The sequence below is a fragment of the Ciona intestinalis genome, chromosome 3 (genome assembly GCF_000224145.3).
Source record: "Ciona intestinalis chromosome 3, KH, whole genome shotgun sequence".
Classification (NCBI taxonomy): Eukaryota; Metazoa; Chordata; class Ascidiacea; order Phlebobranchia; family Cionidae; genus Ciona; species Ciona intestinalis.
In genome coordinates, this window is record NC_020168.2 from 6,070,710 (window position 1) to 6,091,426 (window position 20,717).

General features: G+C 33.7%; 5 protein-coding genes across 8 annotated transcripts in view; 4 read left to right on the forward strand and 1 right to left on the reverse strand.

Annotated features, from left to right (window-relative positions):
* The window catches only part of LOC100177602 (tectonin beta-propeller repeat-containing protein 2-like), a 12,587-nt gene extending 9,759 nt beyond the window's left edge, over window positions 1-2,828 (forward strand). The window contains exons 21-27 of one of the 2 annotated variants that reach the window (XM_009859901.3): window positions 134-248; window positions 580-684; window positions 861-1,106; window positions 1,281-1,456; window positions 1,714-1,831; window positions 2,041-2,190; window positions 2,369-2,828. In XM_009859901.3, coding sequence (XP_009858203.1) covers window positions 134-248; window positions 580-684; window positions 861-1,106; window positions 1,281-1,456; window positions 1,714-1,831; window positions 2,041-2,190; window positions 2,369-2,553 — 1,095 coding nt within the window. In that variant the 3' untranslated portion in view covers window positions 2,554-2,828. The other variant, XM_026833804.1, reaches the window with a different exon arrangement.
* Window positions 2,829-3,413: 585 nt separating this feature from the next.
* LOC100185378 (axoneme-associated protein mst101(1)-like) lies at window positions 3,414-5,478 on the reverse strand. 2 transcript variants are annotated; one of them, XM_009859794.3, is made up of 8 exons: window positions 5,098-5,478; window positions 4,899-4,930; window positions 4,806-4,827; window positions 4,696-4,731; window positions 4,530-4,556; window positions 4,440-4,458; window positions 4,359-4,384; window positions 3,414-3,931 (listed from the first exon to the last, which is right to left on the reverse strand). In XM_009859794.3, the coding sequence occupies exons 1-8, from the start codon at window positions 5,439-5,441 to the stop codon at window positions 3,517-3,519; spliced, it is 921 nt and encodes a 306-aa protein (XP_009858096.1). In that variant the 5' UTR covers window positions 5,442-5,478; the 3' UTR covers window positions 3,414-3,516. The 2 variants fall into 2 exon arrangements, with proteins under 2 accessions (XP_009858096.1, XP_026689610.1); XM_026833809.1 differs by having other exon boundaries at window positions 5,254-5,476.
* A 1,366-nt stretch (window positions 5,479-6,844) lies between these two features.
* Window positions 6,845-13,311, forward strand: LOC100182246 (RNA polymerase I-specific transcription initiation factor RRN3). The gene is made up of 16 exons (XM_026833805.1): window positions 6,845-7,123; window positions 7,247-7,303; window positions 7,372-7,465; window positions 7,718-7,843; window positions 8,024-8,129; window positions 8,454-8,523; window positions 8,656-8,754; window positions 9,042-9,125; window positions 9,510-9,627; window positions 9,899-10,029; window positions 10,276-10,406; window positions 10,671-10,858; window positions 11,212-11,320; window positions 11,585-11,722; window positions 12,248-12,335; window positions 12,633-13,311. The coding sequence occupies exons 1-16, from the start codon at window positions 7,022-7,024 to the stop codon at window positions 12,756-12,758; spliced, it is 1,767 nt and encodes a 588-aa protein (XP_026689606.1). The 5' UTR covers window positions 6,845-7,021; the 3' UTR covers window positions 12,759-13,311.
* Window positions 13,312-13,943: 632 nt separating this feature from the next.
* LOC100179909 (cathepsin L1) lies at window positions 13,944-17,837 on the forward strand. Its single transcript, XM_002130246.5, has 8 exons — window positions 13,944-14,235; window positions 14,425-14,547; window positions 14,735-14,908; window positions 16,006-16,075; window positions 16,168-16,322; window positions 16,557-16,722; window positions 17,027-17,132; window positions 17,316-17,837. The coding sequence occupies exons 1-8, from the start codon at window positions 14,107-14,109 to the stop codon at window positions 17,413-17,415; spliced, it is 1,023 nt and encodes a 340-aa protein (XP_002130282.1). The 5' UTR covers window positions 13,944-14,106; the 3' UTR covers window positions 17,416-17,837.
* A 495-nt stretch (window positions 17,838-18,332) lies between these two features.
* The window catches only part of LOC100177554 (oxidoreductase NAD-binding domain-containing protein 1-like), a 4,713-nt gene continuing 2,328 nt past the window's right edge, over window positions 18,333-20,717 (forward strand). The window contains exons 1-4 of one of the 2 annotated variants that reach the window (XM_002130412.5): window positions 18,333-18,510; window positions 18,608-18,663; window positions 19,882-20,048; window positions 20,226-20,378. In XM_002130412.5, coding sequence (XP_002130448.1) covers window positions 18,446-18,510; window positions 18,608-18,663; window positions 19,882-20,048; window positions 20,226-20,378 — 441 coding nt within the window. In that variant the 5' untranslated portion in view covers window positions 18,333-18,445. Of the gene's footprint in view, window positions 18,511-18,607; window positions 18,664-19,881; window positions 20,049-20,225; window positions 20,379-20,717 lie in introns of those variants that run through there. The other variant, XM_026833808.1, reaches the window with a different exon arrangement.

The following is a 20,717-nucleotide window of genomic DNA, read 5'->3' on the forward strand; positions in this document are numbered from 1 at the left end:
GTCAATATGCGAGTACTTACGCGCATAAAAGTGACCATGCAAAAAGGGTATTAGTAACTGTAAATTACATCTAAATTTCATTATGAAACAATGGGTATAACTGATAATGTATCTAACTTAGGATTTTTCTTAGTTATCAAATTGGATTCATGGTTCTTCACAAGTAATCACAGTCTGCATAAGTTTGAGGGCGGTGTGGATCGCTTCAAGTGATAAAAAGTTACATGTCTGCAGAGGACCTGTTACAGGTTTGAAAATAAAACAATTCATATTAAAAAGTTTAAAAATGATCATGTTTCATTTTTAATGTTCTTGCAATCTTGATTTTAACTTTAAAAATGGTATTGTAGCGATAATAGTGATTGTTCTTCCGAAATTATGTACATTAAAATAAACACTTTACATTTGTTCAAGTGAAACTGTAACAATATAAAAAAACAAATGCCTGATTTGTAGATAAATAGGTAGGGCGTGACATTACTTGTGCAAAATGTGACCGACTAAGCTGTATTTCTACAGAATCAATATGTATTAGAAAAAATGTCTATATTTTTTGTAACATTTTGATTTATTATAAAGGCAACAGATGGAGTGTTCCTAACATTCCTGGTATTGCATCGTCAACTAAATGGAATCATATTGTGTCTTCCTCGTATTTTTCATCTGACAGTGGCTCTTGGGAGGGTGGGTAAAGAGTGGCAAGCTGAATACTTATCTCTACTAGCTTGGGTGTGGATTTCTATAAAAACCTTGTTATGGGCATGAAAGGCTTAGAACTGGTGTTACAATTAGCAATAAATTAACTGATTTTATTCTAAAAATAATAGATCTCATTACACTTGTTACTGAAATTTTATCAGGTTTGGTATGGGTTGCCCGTAGCAACGGAGAAATTATTTGTTTTCCATCTTCAACAAATGAGCAAAACCATACTATTGCGATTGCACCACCTACTGCGGACGAGACAAATGTGGTGTCATTGTCCGCTTGCCGCAATGCATTGTGGATGGTTTTAGATTCCGGCGAGATTTGGGTAAGATCGGGAATTTCAAACGAGTATCTTGAAGGCAAATCGTGGGAACGAGTTGAATACAACAATCAACTGGGTAATAGTTTGGTGATAATCATTTGTACATATATAAATTACATAGATATGTATGTAACTTGCTTCATGCTCCCATGGCTTGAAAAGGACAGTTGTTATAACATGGGTGTTCTGTTTCATATACCTCGTGCCAGCTTACGAGTTACTCTTTAAATTTAATATTAAAACTTTTTAGATGTAAAAATGTTGCACATAAGTTGTGGGTCGCAGTATGTGTGGGCGGTTGATACAAATGGAGAAGTTTACATGAGAGTTGGGGTGACAGTGACTGATGATCACACCACTATGACACCTGCATGGTTATCGCTTGGTAACTCACCTTTCAATGCAAGTGGATCAAAGTTTATACAGGTTGTGATTGGATGTTGGAAGTATGAATGAATGTAATTTATTTACCGTGGGGGGAAGTGACAGTTGGTATAACATGGATGCTCTGTAAATCTGTTTCATACACCTCGTGCCAACTTATGAGTTTGTGGAGATTATTTTTTTTGTGGATTTTTATTTTTTCGGTTTTGGTGTATGGCTAGCAATTTGGACAATTCATTATTGATATTGACCACGTGGTTTATGCATTTTTAAGGAGTTAAACTCCTTGTTTTGTATAGGTGGTCTGTGGACCTTCAGATAACAATGTCTGGGCAGTTGATAACTTGGGAAAAGTGTTTATAAGAACACAGATAACTAATGAATGTCCAGTAGGGGAGGATTGGAAAATTGTTGAAGGTATGTATGTGTTGTTTGTAGTGGGATTATTTGTAGTTAGATTTCTGGACAGCTCAACCGCAAGAATAAATGATCAACCAGGTACGACAGGAGGCCAGGCAGAAAAATCACTGACTCAGAATACAAATGCATAACATGATTTGGGAGGGGCAGCCCTTATGATTATGAACTAAAAACAATGGGAACTTTAAGGTGAATGATATTGGCAGGGGCTCTGGTAAAGCAGATTGTGATAAGCAACCACAGCGTTTGGGCTTTAAAACAAGATGGTTCACTACTACGTCGCTTTGGAATATCCCACAGTGATTTTTCTGGGGACTATTGGAAGAAAATACCTGGCAACTTTTTCGCACTTGCTGGTAAATGCATGTCATATTGTATCAATTGTTCTTAATTATTAAAAATCTTAAACCAACTTAACCTAACAAGTTAAGATTGACGAATGTCATTGGCTGTGAAATGACATTATTTTGCTTTTTACAACTATTGTTATTTTAATAGTAATTGAAAAGGCAAATTAAAGTTCTGTATTACTAGTCACACCATATGATGAGCTTTGGGCAATTGATCAACATTTTCGTTTGCGGGGTCATATCACTCAAGCCTACAGACCCCCTCTATTGGAAATGTTTCACAATGATGAATCTGAGGTCACGAGTGAAAAAGGATCACATGATGATGAAACAATCGCCCCAGATGATGTTACTTGGGAGTTCATTTAACCTAGGGCTTCCCAAACATGTTTTACCCTTTTTAACTTTTAATTTCTTCAACTCTTCATGGCTAATACATATGCTGTACTTTCAGTAAAATTTATAAACTCTTGGTGACCCCCAATTTGGGAAACCTGATATAAAACTGTTGTTGTTCTGTTTTTATTTCAGCCTTATTTTATGCAATTGTTTCATCTGTGCAATTTTCCTTTGTAGGTGTTGTATATTGTATAACGTCACTGTTTTTTTAAGTTTGTTTTAGAAATTTAAAGTGAAAGCATATGTGATTTTATTATGTTTCATTAACCTGCATCCCTTGGCGTAATGGGGAAATTGTGGCCTAAATCCTAGGGCCCATGGCGTGCCACGCTGCGGGACCTAACCCACATAGAATAGAAATAACCTGCATCCCAATGTAAATCTTCTCGTTTCCGCAATTAAATTAGTTACGTCAAATGTATGGTGATAAGATCGGCAGAGTTTACATATTACCACGGAAACAGTTCTAAAACCTGCTTCCGTTGCTTATGTATCTGCGGTAGCGCCCTCAACGCAAAGCAGAGATTAGTATCTTTCTATTTCGCATGAAAAATTGTACGTCCGACCCGTAGCCTACATGTTGCATTCACCTCGACAACAGAACTGTAAGAATTACGAGCTGTTAGAATTACTGACTTTTTCACTGTTAAATCGACATTACTTTGCTGCTCCTTTTATTAATAAGCTAATCGTATATTGAATTCTAATTGCAAGTCTTCGAACTTAAACCCCATCGCACACGCCACACATCATTCAGGCGCGTTATAACTGCGCAGTCAAATAGCAACAAAAATTCGGCAAAATAGAATCTATAAGACCTTAACCACGTACTCAAACACCTTTGTTATACGACTTCGCTTAACCAAGCAGGGATAAATTAGTTACATTCATTCACATTAAACTCGCATATTGTTGGTCCATCCATTTATTTTTTTATCCATCCATTTTCAACTCTTGTTTTATTTTTGCTACAATGATTTTTACACGCTCCTTCCTCATTTTCTCCCATCCTCCCGTAGCTTCTTTCTTTATCACACGCTCGCCTGCTCCCACAACTTCTCTTCCTCCCTCAGCTCCTCCCCGTTTCTTTATTTCCCACTCGCCTCCTCCCGCAGTTTCTTTCTCTTTCTTTATCACACGCTCGCCTGCTCCAACAACTTTTCTTCCTCCTGCAACTTCTCTCTGTTTCTTTATTTCCTGCGCGCACTTTTCTGCGGCTTTTATCTCTTTCTTTATTTCGTCTTTGCCTCCCCCCACAGTTTCTTTCTCTGTCTTTATTTCTTGCTTTGGCCTTCCCGAAGTTTCTCCCTTTTTCTTTATTTCCTCCTCATTTAAGTCTCTTTTTATTCTGCATGTTTAAAAATATCAACATAATTTCTTTTTAAATAAATGACTTATTCCTCCCGTATAAAGAAAAGGGACGACATCGTTGAATGAACGGATGTAACTTAAGTATCCTCGCGCGGCGGTTTTATGCACCTCATTTCCGCTTACAAGTTACAACATTACTTGTGGGTGATTATAACGGTTCACACGGTGTCTAATTTTATACACCAAGTGCCACGGGTTAATACGTACTTTGTGGGCGATTTTTCTATGGGAGATAAATGACAATTTACAAATGGGCTGAACTAATGGCCGTTACATTCCTTCAATCGTATCACTTATATTGACATCGAACCCTACAAAATCTAGTTACCAACCGAAACGCCTATAACTACTAAAAGTCTGAAACACAGCGCCGGAATAAAGAGTAAGTATGACAAAATAAATACCTGGCATTCTCTTTCCTTTCAATAAACTGTAAATAAATAATGTTTAAGTTTAAACAAACCAAAATAGGTGCAAACACTAACTTCCTGTAGCGGCAACCATCTGTAAAAAATAAACCTAATTAAAATTTAAAAACGTTTTAATAAGAAATACAACAAATAGAAAATACATACTTCTTGTGTGGCGGGATTTTTCCTTGTCTGCAAAACATACGAATGAATAAGCTAACTACACTTTAGCACTAATTTATTTATCGGTTCTAGTTGTTTTTAAAATCGACCTAAAACTAGCGTTTCGGCGTTTTTTGTAATAAAAAACAGAACTGTACAATTCACTTACTTCTTTAATCTCAGAAACCTTTTGCGTCCAATATATCTGAAAAAAACAACTGTTAACATTTTTGTTTATATTATTGCATAAACTTGTCTTAAATTATCGTGACAACTTACGAGTCGGGCTCTTTCAATTGCCCTATAAAGGAAAAGATAATACAAATTTATTAGCATTTTGTATTTCTATAAAACGACAGAACAAAAACTTACGTCTTCCTGCACTTGACGTATTTCTTTGTTCACTGTAAAAGAAAACGAATGTTACAATAAAAGTAGTGTTTGTGATGCTTAATTGCTGAGACTATACTAAAACCTGCTGTAACGTGTCATGTTTAGGGCAGTCATTTTAACATATTACGGCGTAAATAATATATATTTTATGGATTAAAATTATAACAAGCATACTTACTGCTGTTGATACTCTATTGCATTTGTATTTATTCCGTTAAAGTTAAAATAATTTATGGATCCATAGTTCCTACACATATCGATATTTTTCATGACGTTTTTTCCATTGAACAAATTAATTTTTCCATAGTTTTTCATCATGACAATTCTTACTGACGATTGTGTCATGTTGTATAGATTGACGGTTCCATAGTTTTTCATCACATCAATTCTCACCGACGAGTTTTTCAGGTGGTGTAAATTGATGGTTCCATAATTATTTAACATATCGATGTTTTTTGAACCGTTTCCCTCAACAAAGTTGCAAGTTTTATAATTACAAATCATATCGATTGATCTTCCCATCTATTCAAAATAGTCGAAATATTATAAGTTATGTCTCCTCAAATACAGTAGCGACTAGCGAATATCAAACTAATTAAAACCAAAGAAAGGGTAATTAGCAGCTACAAAGCGTATATTTATACGGCAACCACACAAATTAAATATATGAACATGCTGTACAAATTCGAACACCGTTTTTAGCGTGTGCGAGCGGTAAGGGCAACACAATGACGTCATAAATCGAAAACGACGATTTATAAAACTAAGATGGCGGCGGTCAAATTGTTAATTCTTACACACACAATTAGCAGGAAAACCTAGTCTACAAAATACAATTTATAACGCAGAACTTCGCACAAAGTGTGTTACGAAGCTGGCATATACGCCTAAGACTTTATAAAATCGTATTCATTAAAATAATGGCATAACGCAGTGGAAAAAACGAAATAAAGTTTTTCAGCAACACATCTAATACTTGCAGTTCAAGGGGTAACCATGTACTTTAAGCATTACACTTTAAAATATAGTCTTGATCCTTAAATTATTATAACAGTTTTCTAGAATCTAACTTGGTAACTTTATCTGCGAGATAATGAACCTTTTTAAGCTACACGTGGTATCAAATCAAAACTTGTGACGTTGAGTTTGCCTTTTTCCTTACATTTTCGTGCAATTGTGACGTTTCCATTGTGACGATAATATGTATATACGTTTATATAGGCTGCTGGACTACTGAATCCCAGCTGTTTGCGTTTTGCTTTATTTTCACCAACTAACGTTGGTTTTCACATAGCATTCGTGTTTTCGTGGTCGATGTGGACTGCATATCGATTTCCCAAAATACGGATCATTACATAAAAATATGTATTCAAGCACACCCAAGCTGAAAGTAAACAAGGCTACTCTTGTCATTTGAGAAAAACTAAACCAATACACCTATGTGCTGGCAACTTGGTCAAAATGGTTTTAATCTCTTTGGTCAAATAGTAAAACAGATATATTATTGTGGATGATCGTCAACTTATATACTGGTCGTACAATCCATTAAAACTAAATATAAATATAATTGGACTCTTTCCACTACTACTATATATTGCGCTTGCGGTCTGACGTCATCAGTTTAATAAACCACCGCTTGGCGAACGGAGCTCTTTCGCGTTTCGGATTATGGCAATGTAGGTGACGACATATTGATGTATGCTGTGCGGAAAAAATAGATAGCGCATTTAAAAGAGGCGGGCAAGACTGTAGTGACAAACAGAAAGTTCAGATATAGTTTTATATAACTGAAAGGTTTATTTAAAAGACATATATAAGTTTATTTTGTTTGCAATCATGATCCTATATCACACCATAGTACTCTAAACTGTTTTAGAGTACTTTGATCACACATTCTCTCATATTTCTATGTCAGCACGTGTACGAGTGAATTCGACTAAAGTTAATTGCACAAAACGAACACAACGTGATCAACGTGGTGACAACTTCTCATGTAGATTGTTTTGGCAAATTTTGGATTTTTTCCGAACTAAATAACCCTTACACCGGTCACCTCAGTGTGAGGTTTTATATTAAACAAGTTTTGTGCTTTGTTCGCAATAATGACTTCCATAAGAAGGGTTAAATCCCTGGGCAAGATTGGCGAAAGCAAAACTGTCCGATTTGGAGGGAAAATTTCTGATGCATTAGAAAAGTTAAAGCAGGTTTGAAATATGCCTTATCATGTGTAGAAATTTAACTATAGTTTCTTATTTATTATAAGATAAATAATTAAGTTCTATAAATTTAATATAATAATTGACAATTTTGTACTTTATCTTTATTAGGGTGATACCAGCAACTATCATCTTGTTCTTCAGCAACTACGGGATCCAAACATAAAGGTACGTTTGACTTTGATTGACAAATTAATTGTTAAAAAAGTGATATATAAACAATATTCTTTGTTTAGTCAAGCCAGATAATGGATTGGTTTCAAGAGGTTACTTCATTGTCTCATCTTTTAGACCAAGATCAAAATGAAATTGTCAATGCTCTGTTAAAAGGTAATGAACTAGTTAAACAAAGTAGCAGATCTGAAATGTAGTGTGGGGCTGTGTCAGTGAAAAAAACAGTATAGATAATCTTTAGCTTACTATAGGCCTTCTCTTTTATTTGCACTGTAAGTTTAAGAAGTGTAAATGGTTGTCATTGCCATGCCATGTGTCAATAAAATTTTCTTTACATTAGAATGAGGATACAAACAGCCTGTAATCATGTATAATGTTATTATTTTAAAGTGGATTTAATTTTCACAGTACGTTGGATGGAACGAGAAGCAGAGGTAGTTTCAACATTCCGTGTGTTTGTTGTCGCTCTTGTTTCTGCAAATTCTGTTCATTTAAGAAGAGTTATCAAGTCACTGACCCAAAATCTAATTCCAGGTAAATTTATCTTATGTTCTGCAGCCAATATTAAAAACAATAAATTTAAAGTATAACATTTTATAAATTGATCTTTTACCGACTGCTGTTTATTTTGTAACTATAAATCAGCAGTTCGTCGAAAGGCCTAAGGGTATATACAAGACCTTACCATCTTATTTCAAACTTTTTTTTACATAGATTCAAAATCCAATGCCACACAAAGCAACCACCCCAAAGTAACAATGGAGGACATTTTTGAGCAAATTCACATTGTCTTTAAAGAAATACTGCGTATCATTCCAAGGTAAAATGGTAAAATACTTGTGTCTTGGGTGAAAAGCACCGTTAATCAGAATCATACAGAACACATAGTTTGCAGTTAAATGTTGCACACAAAGGATTTCTTGAAAATGGCAGTTTGTATGGATATTATTGGCCAGGGAACAAATTACAAATGAATAAAATAAAGTTAAAGAAAAAAAAACTAGCTTGTCTCAATATATTTTAGTTGCTTCAATTTCTTTATTTTCATTTTTTTGCTATTGCATGCAATAATATAGTCATCTCCCTGTTCTGCCCAATATATCAGCCTAAGCCTTGTATACTATTTTATATATTGTTGTAACAGGGCATCAGAACCAATGCTAGCAGTGTTTAGTCAAGGCTTCCCTTTCATTCGTAAACCAAATGATTCCTTGGTAAGTTCATTATGTTACGACTTGTAACTTAGATATTACCAATACTAAAAATCTCAATTGAATTTTCATTTTCATATTTGCAAATACATTATAAATTTTGTTCGGATTCTAAAATTAATTTTGTTGCTATAGATCTGGTACGTCAAAAACCTCCTGTTCGTCACATCTTACCAGCCTAACATGAGATCTGCAATACTTGAACTGGTGATAAAAAATCTCATTGATTTGGATGTAAGTAACATAGGTTGCTGCTTATTATATCTAATATAGACTTACTTTTTTAATGACTGAAAAACTGTTCTGAAAATTTTTTTCAAGAAATCAATTTTTCAAAAATGGCGAATTGTGTTAAAATCGTTTAATACGATTTTTAAAGTGATTGTTTTTTAAACTTTTTGAATGAAATTATTTTTCTTATTTGGTATGACTGTTACTGGACCTACAGGTGTCTCCCTGTTGGACACAGAACACAGTTTTGTAATAATTGTCAGATTACTAAATATATTTCTTTATTGCAGGCTGTCACTCATAGACACGAGATAGAAATGATGGAAAACATTGAAGAAATAGACGATGACGAAGAAATTAGTTTGTTTCAAATGGTGAGTGATACTCAGTTTGTTAATTGACGACTGGCACAAAATGGTTTTAATTTGTTTTGTTTAAAAAATAAAATTTGTTCAGATTTTTAATAAATTGTAAACTAAACGCTCAAAAATTAATGTTGAAAATCCTTCTTGTTTTGAATTAAAACAAATTTATGATATCTAGTTGTTCATTTTATGGGAGTTTAGTAACTTCTTATTATACAGTAAGGTATGCCAACATCAACCAAGGTGTAAAGAATGGGTGCTGTAGTAATAAAACAGGGTATTAAAAAAAAGTCCTAACGGTTTGTGGCTGCTGTTAAACCCCCTTTATTTTGTCGGACCATGCCACTATTTATATAAATTATTTATCATTGCTCTTATGCTCACGCTCACCAGGACGAAGAGATGCAAGAAAATGAAGAAGAGATAAAAATGAAACATCCACTTGCCAATAAATTGGATTGCGCAATGCATATTTTGTTTGAATATTTTTACCAAGTTTCATACAGGGAAGGTATGATGTCAAAGTATATTTTTGTTTTCTCAATATTTTGGTTAAATTAAAACTTGTGAATCTGTGATATTTCTTTTATTGTTCTGCCTGCACACATACATGCTGCTCAGCACTACTTAAATCGCATGACCTTTTGACTAATTTGACTAACTATTACATTCCATGAAATGCACATTGTATCAGGGCAGCAAAAAGCTCAACATGCCACTGTAATTTGTTTTTAAGAAAGCAATATCTTACTCAAAAATAAAACAAAATCTGATTTATTCAGGGGAACTACAGTTGCAAGAAACCCGAAAACTTTTTCGTGAAATTGTTCATATATTTGACACGGCAATAATGCCGGTACACCAACTTATCCATGTACAGTTTGTGGTGTTTTACATCTGCAGCTTAAAACAGGTATATTAAATATAGTTGTTTCAGTGTCATCACCCTGATGAAGACAACCTGAATACTACATTAAAATTAAAATGTCCATAAAAAAAAATTCTTGGTGACAGACAAAAAATAACTAATGAATATGCCCAGCAACAACCGTATATATTATAGTTATCTAAGTTTTACTTTATATGATCTTTTAACCAACTAAATGTGACATTTGATTAAACAGCTGTATTGTTACAATTCCAAACTTTGTTTTGACAGAGTTTTGTTGAATCGTTCATCGAACATTGTTGGCAGAAAGTTGTGAATCCTAACATGCCAACAATCGTACGACAAACCTACATTTGTTACATTGCCAGCTTATTAGCACGTGCCACCTATATACCATTATCGTAAGTAAAAGTGGAAGACACATTTAGTCTCTGTATAAATTATTTAACATCTGGGTTATGCTACATTGGTTAAGTACTTGCAATAAAAACGAAGGATATCGGGTTCTATGTTCGATACTGATAGTGGTAGTGGATAGGCGATTGTGTCTTTGAGCAAGTAATTCTTTATTTTTTACCATGGCTTTTATAATGACCGATACTCTTTAGAAAGAAAGTGCCAGAAGTAACTGTACCATTGAACTAATTATATGATTTAATTATTAGAACGGTGACAGCATGTATTGACTTGATGGTTGGTTGGGCACACAGTTACTTGAGAGAGGTCACCGAGTTCATCTCACCAGATGTATATCATTGTGATATAACCAGGCATGGGACGTTCTACAGCATATGCCAAGCGACATTCTATGTCATTATCTTTAAACATGAAGACATTTTGAAATCAAAACTAGGTAAATGATATTCATACTTAACGTAACAATAGGTAAATGATGTTCATACTTAACGTAACAACTTAACGTAACAATAGGTAAATGATATTCATACTTAACGTAACAATAACATTAGTTCACGTTTGGTGTGTATCTAAATAATAAAATTATTGATTTTTAGTATTTTTTTTATTTATAAAACCTTATATTTCTATATGACATCAATATTTTTTACACCTTGAACCTGTACTTCACATTTAGTGTATATCTTTTTAATAAAGTCATTTCATATTTATTATAATTTTTTTTTATTTATGAATCCCTATTTTTCTATACGAGACATGATATTTCTGTTTTACACATAATTTTTTTAGGTCATAAATATTTCCACACCTTGAACTTGCAACATCTCATAGTTAGTCCACTTAATCCTTTAAAAGCTTGTTTATCATCTGTGGTCAGTTTGTTCACCTCTACAATGAGGTAAGTTCTTAATTACAAGTTCAAAAATAATTTGTATAATTTGTGAAACACAACATACATGAATGTCTGAGGTCCTGATTATTTTGTTTAAAAATCATTAATTTCCTGCTGGCTTTTAATCAAAAATGATTTTAATATGTATTTTTAATGATATTTTTATGTAGACTACTGTTTTTAATATTATTTATTTTCTGCTAGCCTCTTTTTAAAACAATGTTTTTAAAACAATTTATTTTTGTTTATAAATTTGTGACTTTATTTTAGGCAGCACCAACTTGTGTATTGTGACACAATAGTGGAAAGAAACAATCGACAAATGTTACCAGTTGTTGGCATGGCAACTTTATCTGTAAAAAATCCTCTTGGTTCATTTTTTCCTTTTGACCCTTATCTGTTAAAAAGGTAGGTACTTCAGTAAAACTACAGATTAGTGTTAAGTAAGCAACTTTATTATCACCTCTGCTCTTCCATTAATCTAATTTGTCTATATTACCTCAGACTTATTATCTAGTGCTGCTAATTACTGCATTAAGTGGGAAGTTTAACAAGTTTTAAACAGATTATGCAAGTTCCCTATCAACAACTGACAGCCATCATTTTCTTTGTAAACTGCTCCTGCTCTACAAAGCAAGACAATAAAAGTTTCCTGAATAATAATGTTAAAAGAAATAAATTTGTGTAAAAATTTCTTCTGTACGTTACCACATAGAAAACGCCTAGTTTATGGATGGTATTTACGAGGTGATATAATTTTACATTAAAAAGTTTCATAATCAGTTGTATACAACTTGTTTTTAGTTAAAAGGAAGTCATTCCAATACCCCATGGGCCCTGGCTATCCACTCATTGTGGTTTAGGTTTATATACCGCTTCCATCTTTAAATTATAACTTTAAGATTTTTTTATTTTTTTATGTTGATTTGTCAGGTCTTCTACTTTCATCCACCCGATATACAAAGTGTGGGAGGGGAGGTCGCCTCATTGTGAAGATGAAGACAATGACGATCCAAATAAAGTAGGAATGATTTTATTCTTGGTTAAAAATTTTAAAATTTAAAAAAAAAAAACGTTAATTTTTTTTATACATATAGGTTTCTATTATTTTCTGTTCAGTTAAATTCGTTAAAAATAGTTTGATATTTAATTAAATGTAAAGACCATTACAGCTGCACAGGTGCAAGAAATTAAATTTTAATGTTTGTTATTCAAATGCACATTACCTTTTATTACATATTATTCTTAAAGTTTGAATATTTTTAAATATAAAGTTTGAATATTTTTAAATATAAAGTTGGAATATTTACACTTTAAGGAAAATATTGAAGATCAGGGGTTATTTGATGAAGATGATAGTGGCATCAAGGGATCATTTTCGAATCAAGTTCCCCCTTCTCCATTATCACCTGGTTTTCAACATGTTACTCCATCTCCTTACTAATTATAAAGCTGTTTGCAATATACAGTAGAGTTTGGAAAGATGGGACACCTTTTGTATTCTATTTTTAAAAAAACACAAAACATTTAAAGGATTAAAAAACGGTATCCTCATGACCCCTGTAGACCGTTGTTAATTGTTTAAAATACGATCCGGATATTTGGATATTATGTGCTGAAGGTGTCCCGTCTTACCCTGCAGTTCTATACAATTTTTTGAACTGGCTGTATTTTACTGCCTCATATTTCAGTTCCAAGTGATATCTGCTTTGAGAATTAGTCTCAGTAATATTTAATGTCGTGCTAGAAATGCTGTTTTTTGCAATTATGTGCCATGGATAAGTGTTGCCAAAATCGTTCTTTTATTGTTTTTATTTCCTTTTTTCCATTCCTTCCACAGTGCTGTTGTATGTGGTGTTCATATTGTACGTTGGTGGTTTTGCTGAAAAGCATATAGGCTTAAATATCTCTTAGCTGAACGCTGCCATCTTAAAGCAATGTTTTCCAAATACTTCGTTTTGTAAGTGCGTTAAAATAAACCAGAAAACGTTGGGAGAGATGTTGTTTATTATTGAGAAAATATTCACTTAAAGTGCTGTGTGGGTGCTTGTGTTTAGTATGAATCCAGGCGCGTAATTGTTTACGACTTCCTTATTAGGCTAGTCTAGTGTGTGGGCGATTAATGCCACTTGTTTGCGGAACTATGGAATCGAAAGATGATGTAAAATTACGTCATGAATTCAACCTCTCACGATAGAACGAATGACTGTACAATTTGAAGCTCTCGTGACTGTGACTGTGCGAATACTTCTGCACGACCGGTAATGGGACTTTCAAGTGTTCAGATAAATGGACAGATTTTTACGCGTTCATGGTAGCTGACAAATTAATAAGCAGATGTCATTTAGAAGATGCGGATTGCCATTCAAGCAACGTAATTATAATGGTTACCAAATTGTCTCTCACCTTTTCAATTGCTATTATTTTAAATGTTCCTGGGTAATAAACCAAGGATTAACGGGGAGATAACAAATTTTACTGCATCGCGACTTTGCCGCCAGCTGCAAAACAAACGCCCTCGCGCTTTCACGTTGCCTTTTTCAAAAACTTTGTATGACGTCACAGCAGTCATATGACACAACAAAGAACTGGCGTCGGTTCCTTTAGTTGCCGCTTGTTGTTTAGTTCTGCTGGTTGGTTCTGTTTTTGTTTTTTAAATCGCTGATTCATGATTTTCAATGATATAAATTCAACTTTAAAAAATGATTATAATTTAGTCTTACCGATTCGTGTGTGGACGTGCAGGGTGTATAGGCATTTTTATTTTATATTTTAAAACAAGTCAACGCATAATGAAAGTCACCGTGTTACTTGCCGTCGTATTGTTTGCTGGCTGTTGTAGTGCGATGCAATTGAACCAACAGCACGTAAGTTTGTTCCAAACATGGAAAAACCTCTGGAAGAAAGTCTACCAAACTGTGGTAAGTGACTGTTTACTATTTTTGTAATGTTAAAAAACAAATATTAATGTGGCAACATTACCGTTTTGTAATTTACAGAACTTGTAAAGAATATGCATTTACAGAATTAAAGAAACGAATTACTAAATTTTAAGAACAAATTTACACAATTTGATTTTTACACTTTTTAACATTGACTATTTGTTACAGGAAGAAGAAGAACAAAAGATGGCAACTTGGTTCAACAACTGGAACAAAATTTCCGAACATAACATGCAATACTCGTTGAAACAAAAGTCATACCGCCTTGAAATGAACGAATACGGAGATTTGGTGAGTTCTAAAATAATGTGAATGCTTGATTGGAAAGAATAACAAAATTTTACACCTTTGAAATAATAGCCTTTATGTAGGATGTAGAAAAACTGTTGCTAAGCAATAGGTGACCACTAAAATATATATGTGAAGGCGTTATGTTTAACTTATTTTTGACTAATTACCAATGTTATTTTCCATACAGACCAGCGAAGAGTTCAGTTCAATGATGAATGGTTATCGTAACGACATCAGGCTTAAGAGGAAGTCAACTGGTGGAAGTACTTACTTGAATCTGCTTTCATTTGGTTCACAAATACAACTTCCTACCTTGGTAGACTGGAGGAAACATGGCCTTGTTACTCCTGTTAAGAACCAGGTATTCTTATGGTTCATTTATTTCACATGCATTGGTCTGTCACTAACAAAATGGTTAGATTGTTCGCATCCTAACCAAAGGCTAATGTATTCCATACTGCTAGTCTGCTACCATTGTGGACGTGTGTGTCTTTGGGGAAATTAATTAAAAGTTCATTGCATCACCCCATTGGTCACTAAAGAGTTGCCAGACATATTGAAAATAAAGAATTGCAAAAAGCCAAAAATGTCACCCATAAAGTTACATAGGTGGGCACAACGACTTAAATAAGACACCTAGCTAGGCGCTATGTTATAGATGGCGTGTCATTCATTCATTCTTCTGTGCCTTAATAATACGAAACCTGATCCAGAGGAATTGATGTCATGGGACTATGTTGAAATATTTAAAATATATTTTGTTTAAAAAATGTGCTAATTATATGATACCAAACCGATAAATTGCAGAATTGCAGAATTGCATATTTTAAGTCACATGCAGGCTTATCCAATCATGTGCATTAATATAATATCAGCATTTTTAACATTGTTTAAATCACGAGTCCATGTTATAGATCAGCATATCCTTTGTTTTCACATTAAAAGCATATGGTGCTTATGTTTTGTGTTGTAAGCACAAAACATCCTGAATGACTGTACTTCTAGTTATTGTTCGTCATCACGCGTCCTATTAGTTAGAAATATAATTGTTTCTGTTATTAAATCGCAAAAGACAATTAATTTAATAAAAGTATATTAGATTGAACTAGATTTTTAAATAGCATATGTTTTATAAGTCGTAAGGAGCTATAAGCTAAACTTATGTTAGTAATGAATAATGATACCATCTACATATGTACATACATAATGGATTTTATTAAGTAGCTCTTAAGTATACTTAATCTTACCATGCAAATGATGAACTAAAAACAAATCCAGCGTTTTTTATTGATGACTAACACGTGGCATTAACTAAAACCAGATCCCACACGAAACTAAATACCACTCCAAAAGTTATAGTTATAAATAACACTGTATTACGATCCTGGACAAATAATAGAGTTGTTTACCAGCGTTTTGTTATTTTAGTCCATCTCTAATTTTGTTTTGTTTATTCAGGGACAATGTGGATCCTGCTGGTCATTCAGTGCTACTGGTTCTCTAGAAGGACAACACAAGAAAAAAACAGGTCAGTTCTTCTACTTTAAACATTTCAACACAAAAATAAACGTCTTTCGAAGAATTGATTTCCTAATTGTATTATTTGACCATTTTTTACAGGAAAACTTGTGAGCCTGAGTGAGCAAAACTTGATTGATTGCAGCACTCCCGAGGGCAATGATGGTTGTAATGGTGGTCTGATGGATCAAGCTTTCAAATACATTAAAATACAAGGAGGAATTGATACAGAAGCATATTATCCATATGAGGCCAAGGTAGAACCTTTGACTGTCTATAACAAAATATTAAAGAAAAAACTTTAAACAAATTAATTTGAGTTGGTGATTTAAATAATGTGTGAAAGAATTTAGTGCCATTTACATAACTTTAAAATAATTCACAATTTAAAAGAGTCTGTGATTTTACAACATAATAATCTGATTAATTTTTGAGTTAAGTATATAGTAAAATAAAATTGACTCGCTGTTTTTAACATTCCATCATCACAGGACGATACATGCCGGTTTAACATCACCGATAGTGGGGCAACAGACACTGGATTCGTTGATATCAAGTCTGGTGATGAAGAAATGTTGAAGGAAGCAGCAGCAACTGTTGGACCAATCTCTGTGGCCATTGATGCCAGTCATACCTCATTCCAATTTTATAGCAATGGTGAGATTTGTAATATTCAAGTATTTAGTAAGTTGTTTAAATCTTGCTAAAAGTTTTTTGATTACAGGTTTCATTTTGTATTTCACGTGTTTTTTTATTAGAGTTGGGTAATAGCCCAGTAGTATGCTAATAACTTCATAAGTTTACATAAATCTATAAGGGATTAATTTTTATCTATTTATAAATAATCTACTAGTCACAAATTATCATTTCGTTATAAAACTAGCCCAGTAGCATTTATATTGTATGCTATCCAGTTGCTGCTGAGTGCGAATAACAATGTTTCAATTTTATTTCAATTCAGGTGTATACAGTGAAACTGCATGCAGTAGCACAATGCTTGACCATGGTGTATTAGTGGTTGGTTATGGAACAGAAAATGGAAAAGACTACTGGCTGGTTAAGAACAGGTAATATCCTATTTCTGGCTGAAGTTTGTCTAACTTATTCCCACATTTTCTTTTGGAAACTTGTATTAGTATTTATTGTTTTATTAGGCTTAAATTTAGTGTTTTAAACTTAAAAAAGAACGATTTTAAGTAATATTCCATGTACTCTAACAGTAATACTGATCCAATTTCTTTTATTTACAGCTGGGGCGAGGGTTGGGGTGAAGCTGGCTACATTAAGATGTCACGTAACGCAGACAACCAATGTGGTATTGCTACACAAGCCAGTTATCCTCTTGTTTAATTCCAAGTCCATGGCATATATTTTAATGTGTGTGGTTTTAAGATAATTCTTTCGCCTATATATTGTGGTTGTACACCTTTTGTCATTTTATTAGTTTGCTAAAGGCATGAAAGTGTTCTTTAAGCTACTGTAGAAATATATTCAATTCATTGGTTTTTATTATTTTAAACATGCATTTCAACAAGTTACTCTCACAATGTGTTTAAATTACTAAGCATACACAGACTTCTTTTTAACGTTTTTAAACTGATTTGATGTCTTGAAATCTCTTTGCACTTGCAAGCTTTTTTTATTCAGTTTTTAATCAAAACTCACTGCTTGGGGATCTGTGTTATTGCTAACTGTGCAAACATTACTAACCAAAGTGTGAATGTACAAACTTATTTACAAAGTCGAAAATAAATCACCAATTTAATTGCAAATGTGTTAAAAGTATACGAAATACATGTTAAAAGTAAAGCATATGATAACCTTAAGTCTATAGAAATCACCTCATTGAACTTTGATGAGACTACGGTTAAAAAAGCAGAAATCAGCGTGACATGGTTGTATAAGCATAACATGTTGTTTACACCAGGGTCGTATGAACAATATGGCCCTGGTTTACACCACAGTCCATAAAAATCAATGAACTTTGGTTTATACCAAGAGTTTAAAACACAAAATGGTTTTAATAAAACCTATAATAGTTTTAAATGGTTTTAATCTTTTTGGTCTACACTCTACACAAACCATTTGTTTTAAACATTAGTTTTGTGAGAGATTTAACCAACAAGCAACTTTTCTATTCAATGGATATGTTTAGATGTAGGTGTTCAGTAACCTATATTAACTGATCTATGCATTTATTCAGATACCTATTCAGTCGCATTTGGCAAAAACAAAATTTGATGCTCCCCATTTAAACTTTTTAGTTATATAGGGGGATTACCCACTTTTCAGGAAAATTATACTTTTGTTTGTTTGTTCCTTTAAAGTTAATTAACCGAGAAACGTACATAAGTCACGGAATTTAACCAGTTTGTTTGAAATGGTAACTTGTACCTCTAGGATATTATCAACAGTATTTGGAAAAAGTACATCAAGCTTTTCACGGTAAGCAGACGTTATACGGTAATACATTACGAGTACTCTAAACATTGCATACATTACCCGTTAACAAGTACTCTAAACATTGCATTCTTTTTGTTAGATGTAGCCGCAACTTTTCTACTTACGGAAAGAGACTAAAGCAAGACGTACAACCAGGTCAGTTGTAGTATAGTTGTTTAGGGTCCGTACTTAATTTAAGCTGTTGTTAATACGACAATTCATTATTGGGTGCTAGTAAAGAATCTTCCCCCCCCACCTTATTTGCTAACCACTAACCTCTAACCCCTAGGTTAGGGGGTTAGGTGTTAATGTTAAGCGGGTTAGTGGTTATAGGGGTTAGTAGTTAGTGGTTATAGGGCAGTGGTTCCTAAAGTATGGGTCGGGTTAGATTTGCGTTGTAGTTTAGCCTTATATTTACCATGTTTTTCTTAGCCAGGTAGACTGTTTGTTACGAAATAGTAGGCGTTCACACATGGATTCATTGCATCATAATAGCGATTGTTTGACCTGGCAATTAATTACGACATAATAGCAATTCACACGTCGATTATTGCGTCATAATAGGGATTGACATAAAACAGTGCGAAAACAAGTCTATAATGTCCCGTAACGTACGTAATACATCACTATTGTGACGTAACATAACTTATTGTGACGTAATAAATCGTTAACCTTACGTAAGTCAAGCGAATTACGGTGATGCAGCATGTTCTTCGCGCATTTTCAAAGTTTATTTCCGACACGAACGCCCGACTTTTTCGCAAAAAAATAGACAGCAGGTATCAGTGAGGCTCATTGAACATTTTTAACCTTAAATTTCAGGTGGCCACCAGTTAAAGGATTACCCATGGGTCGTGAGATGTTTATAAAACTCTGATTTGGGTCGCGCTAAAAAAACTTTGGGAACCACTGTTATAGGGGTTAGTGGTTAGCAATAAAAGTGGGGGGGAGACTCTTCACTAGTACCGAAGCATTTATAACAAAGCAAGTTTTTGCAAATATCGAATGTTGTTCTGTACTTCTGTTTTACTAAAAATATTTGGATTTGTGTTCTGTTGGGTTACTGAGTTCTAAATAAAATACAGCCATGGTAATGTGCCAGTCTGCAGAGTATTGCAGGTGGACGCCCAATTTTGTTTACAACATTTTGTTAATGCACACCATAAATTTTTCCACACACGCCAATTAAATAAACAATAAACCAAATCTGTAGCAAATTAAGTAGGATTTCCTAAGTAGTGTCGCTTAGGAATGTGCGCACTTTGCACGACAATTTTAAAAAGAGCACACTCAGCTGCCAAAAGTTGCACACGCGAGACCTGGTCAGAACTTCTATATTCTGCAGACTGTGTAATGTGTATGTATTTTTTTAAGGCAGTAAGAATCCAGACAGCAGAGACCATATGAAGCGAACTGAGCATAGTCCAAGGAAAAAGATTTTCTGTTCATCCAAAGTTGTATCTATTGAAGATATTTCTCCTTCAGTTAAAGGCCTCAAACTTTTCATAGAATCAAATGAAAGACCTGCTGCTACATTTAAGGTGACTAAGTCACATTATTTACACTTGTTGCATCCTAAAACTACCCCTGTTAATGGAGACTGCAATACTACGTTGTGTATCTAACACACACAGTTAAACCAGCAAAATGACAGTCATTTAAACACTATTAATAAAAAAGTGTGGAAATAGCATCAGTTAAAAGCATCCATTTAACAGGCTGGACAGTGGATAGACATGGTGATACCAGGTGTTGACACTGTGGGTGGATTTTCAATATGCAACGCACCAAAGGACTTGGTTGATAACGGGCACCTTCAACTTGCAGTTAAGTTCAGCGACCATCCTCCAGCACACTGGATACATACAAAGGTGTGATATTTGGGAGTTACATAAATTTTAATGATTTATTTGATTTTGGTACCAAATGTTGAAAAATAGTTGAAATGGAAAAACAGTATACAGTGACGTAACGACAGTCTTTAAACATGTTTATTGTGTTTGTAAGCACAGAAATAAGTGTAATGTTATTATATTAAGCAAGGTATCAGTGTTAATATAAACAAGTAAACAAGTGTAATGTTGTCAGGTCACATTTCCCTGTTATGTGTTGTTGTTTAGTGTGTAGTGTTACGAATTTATATTATTTTTCTGTTAATTGGTGTTTAATAGTTACATTACTAGCACAGGCAGTATAAGTTTTATTTAATA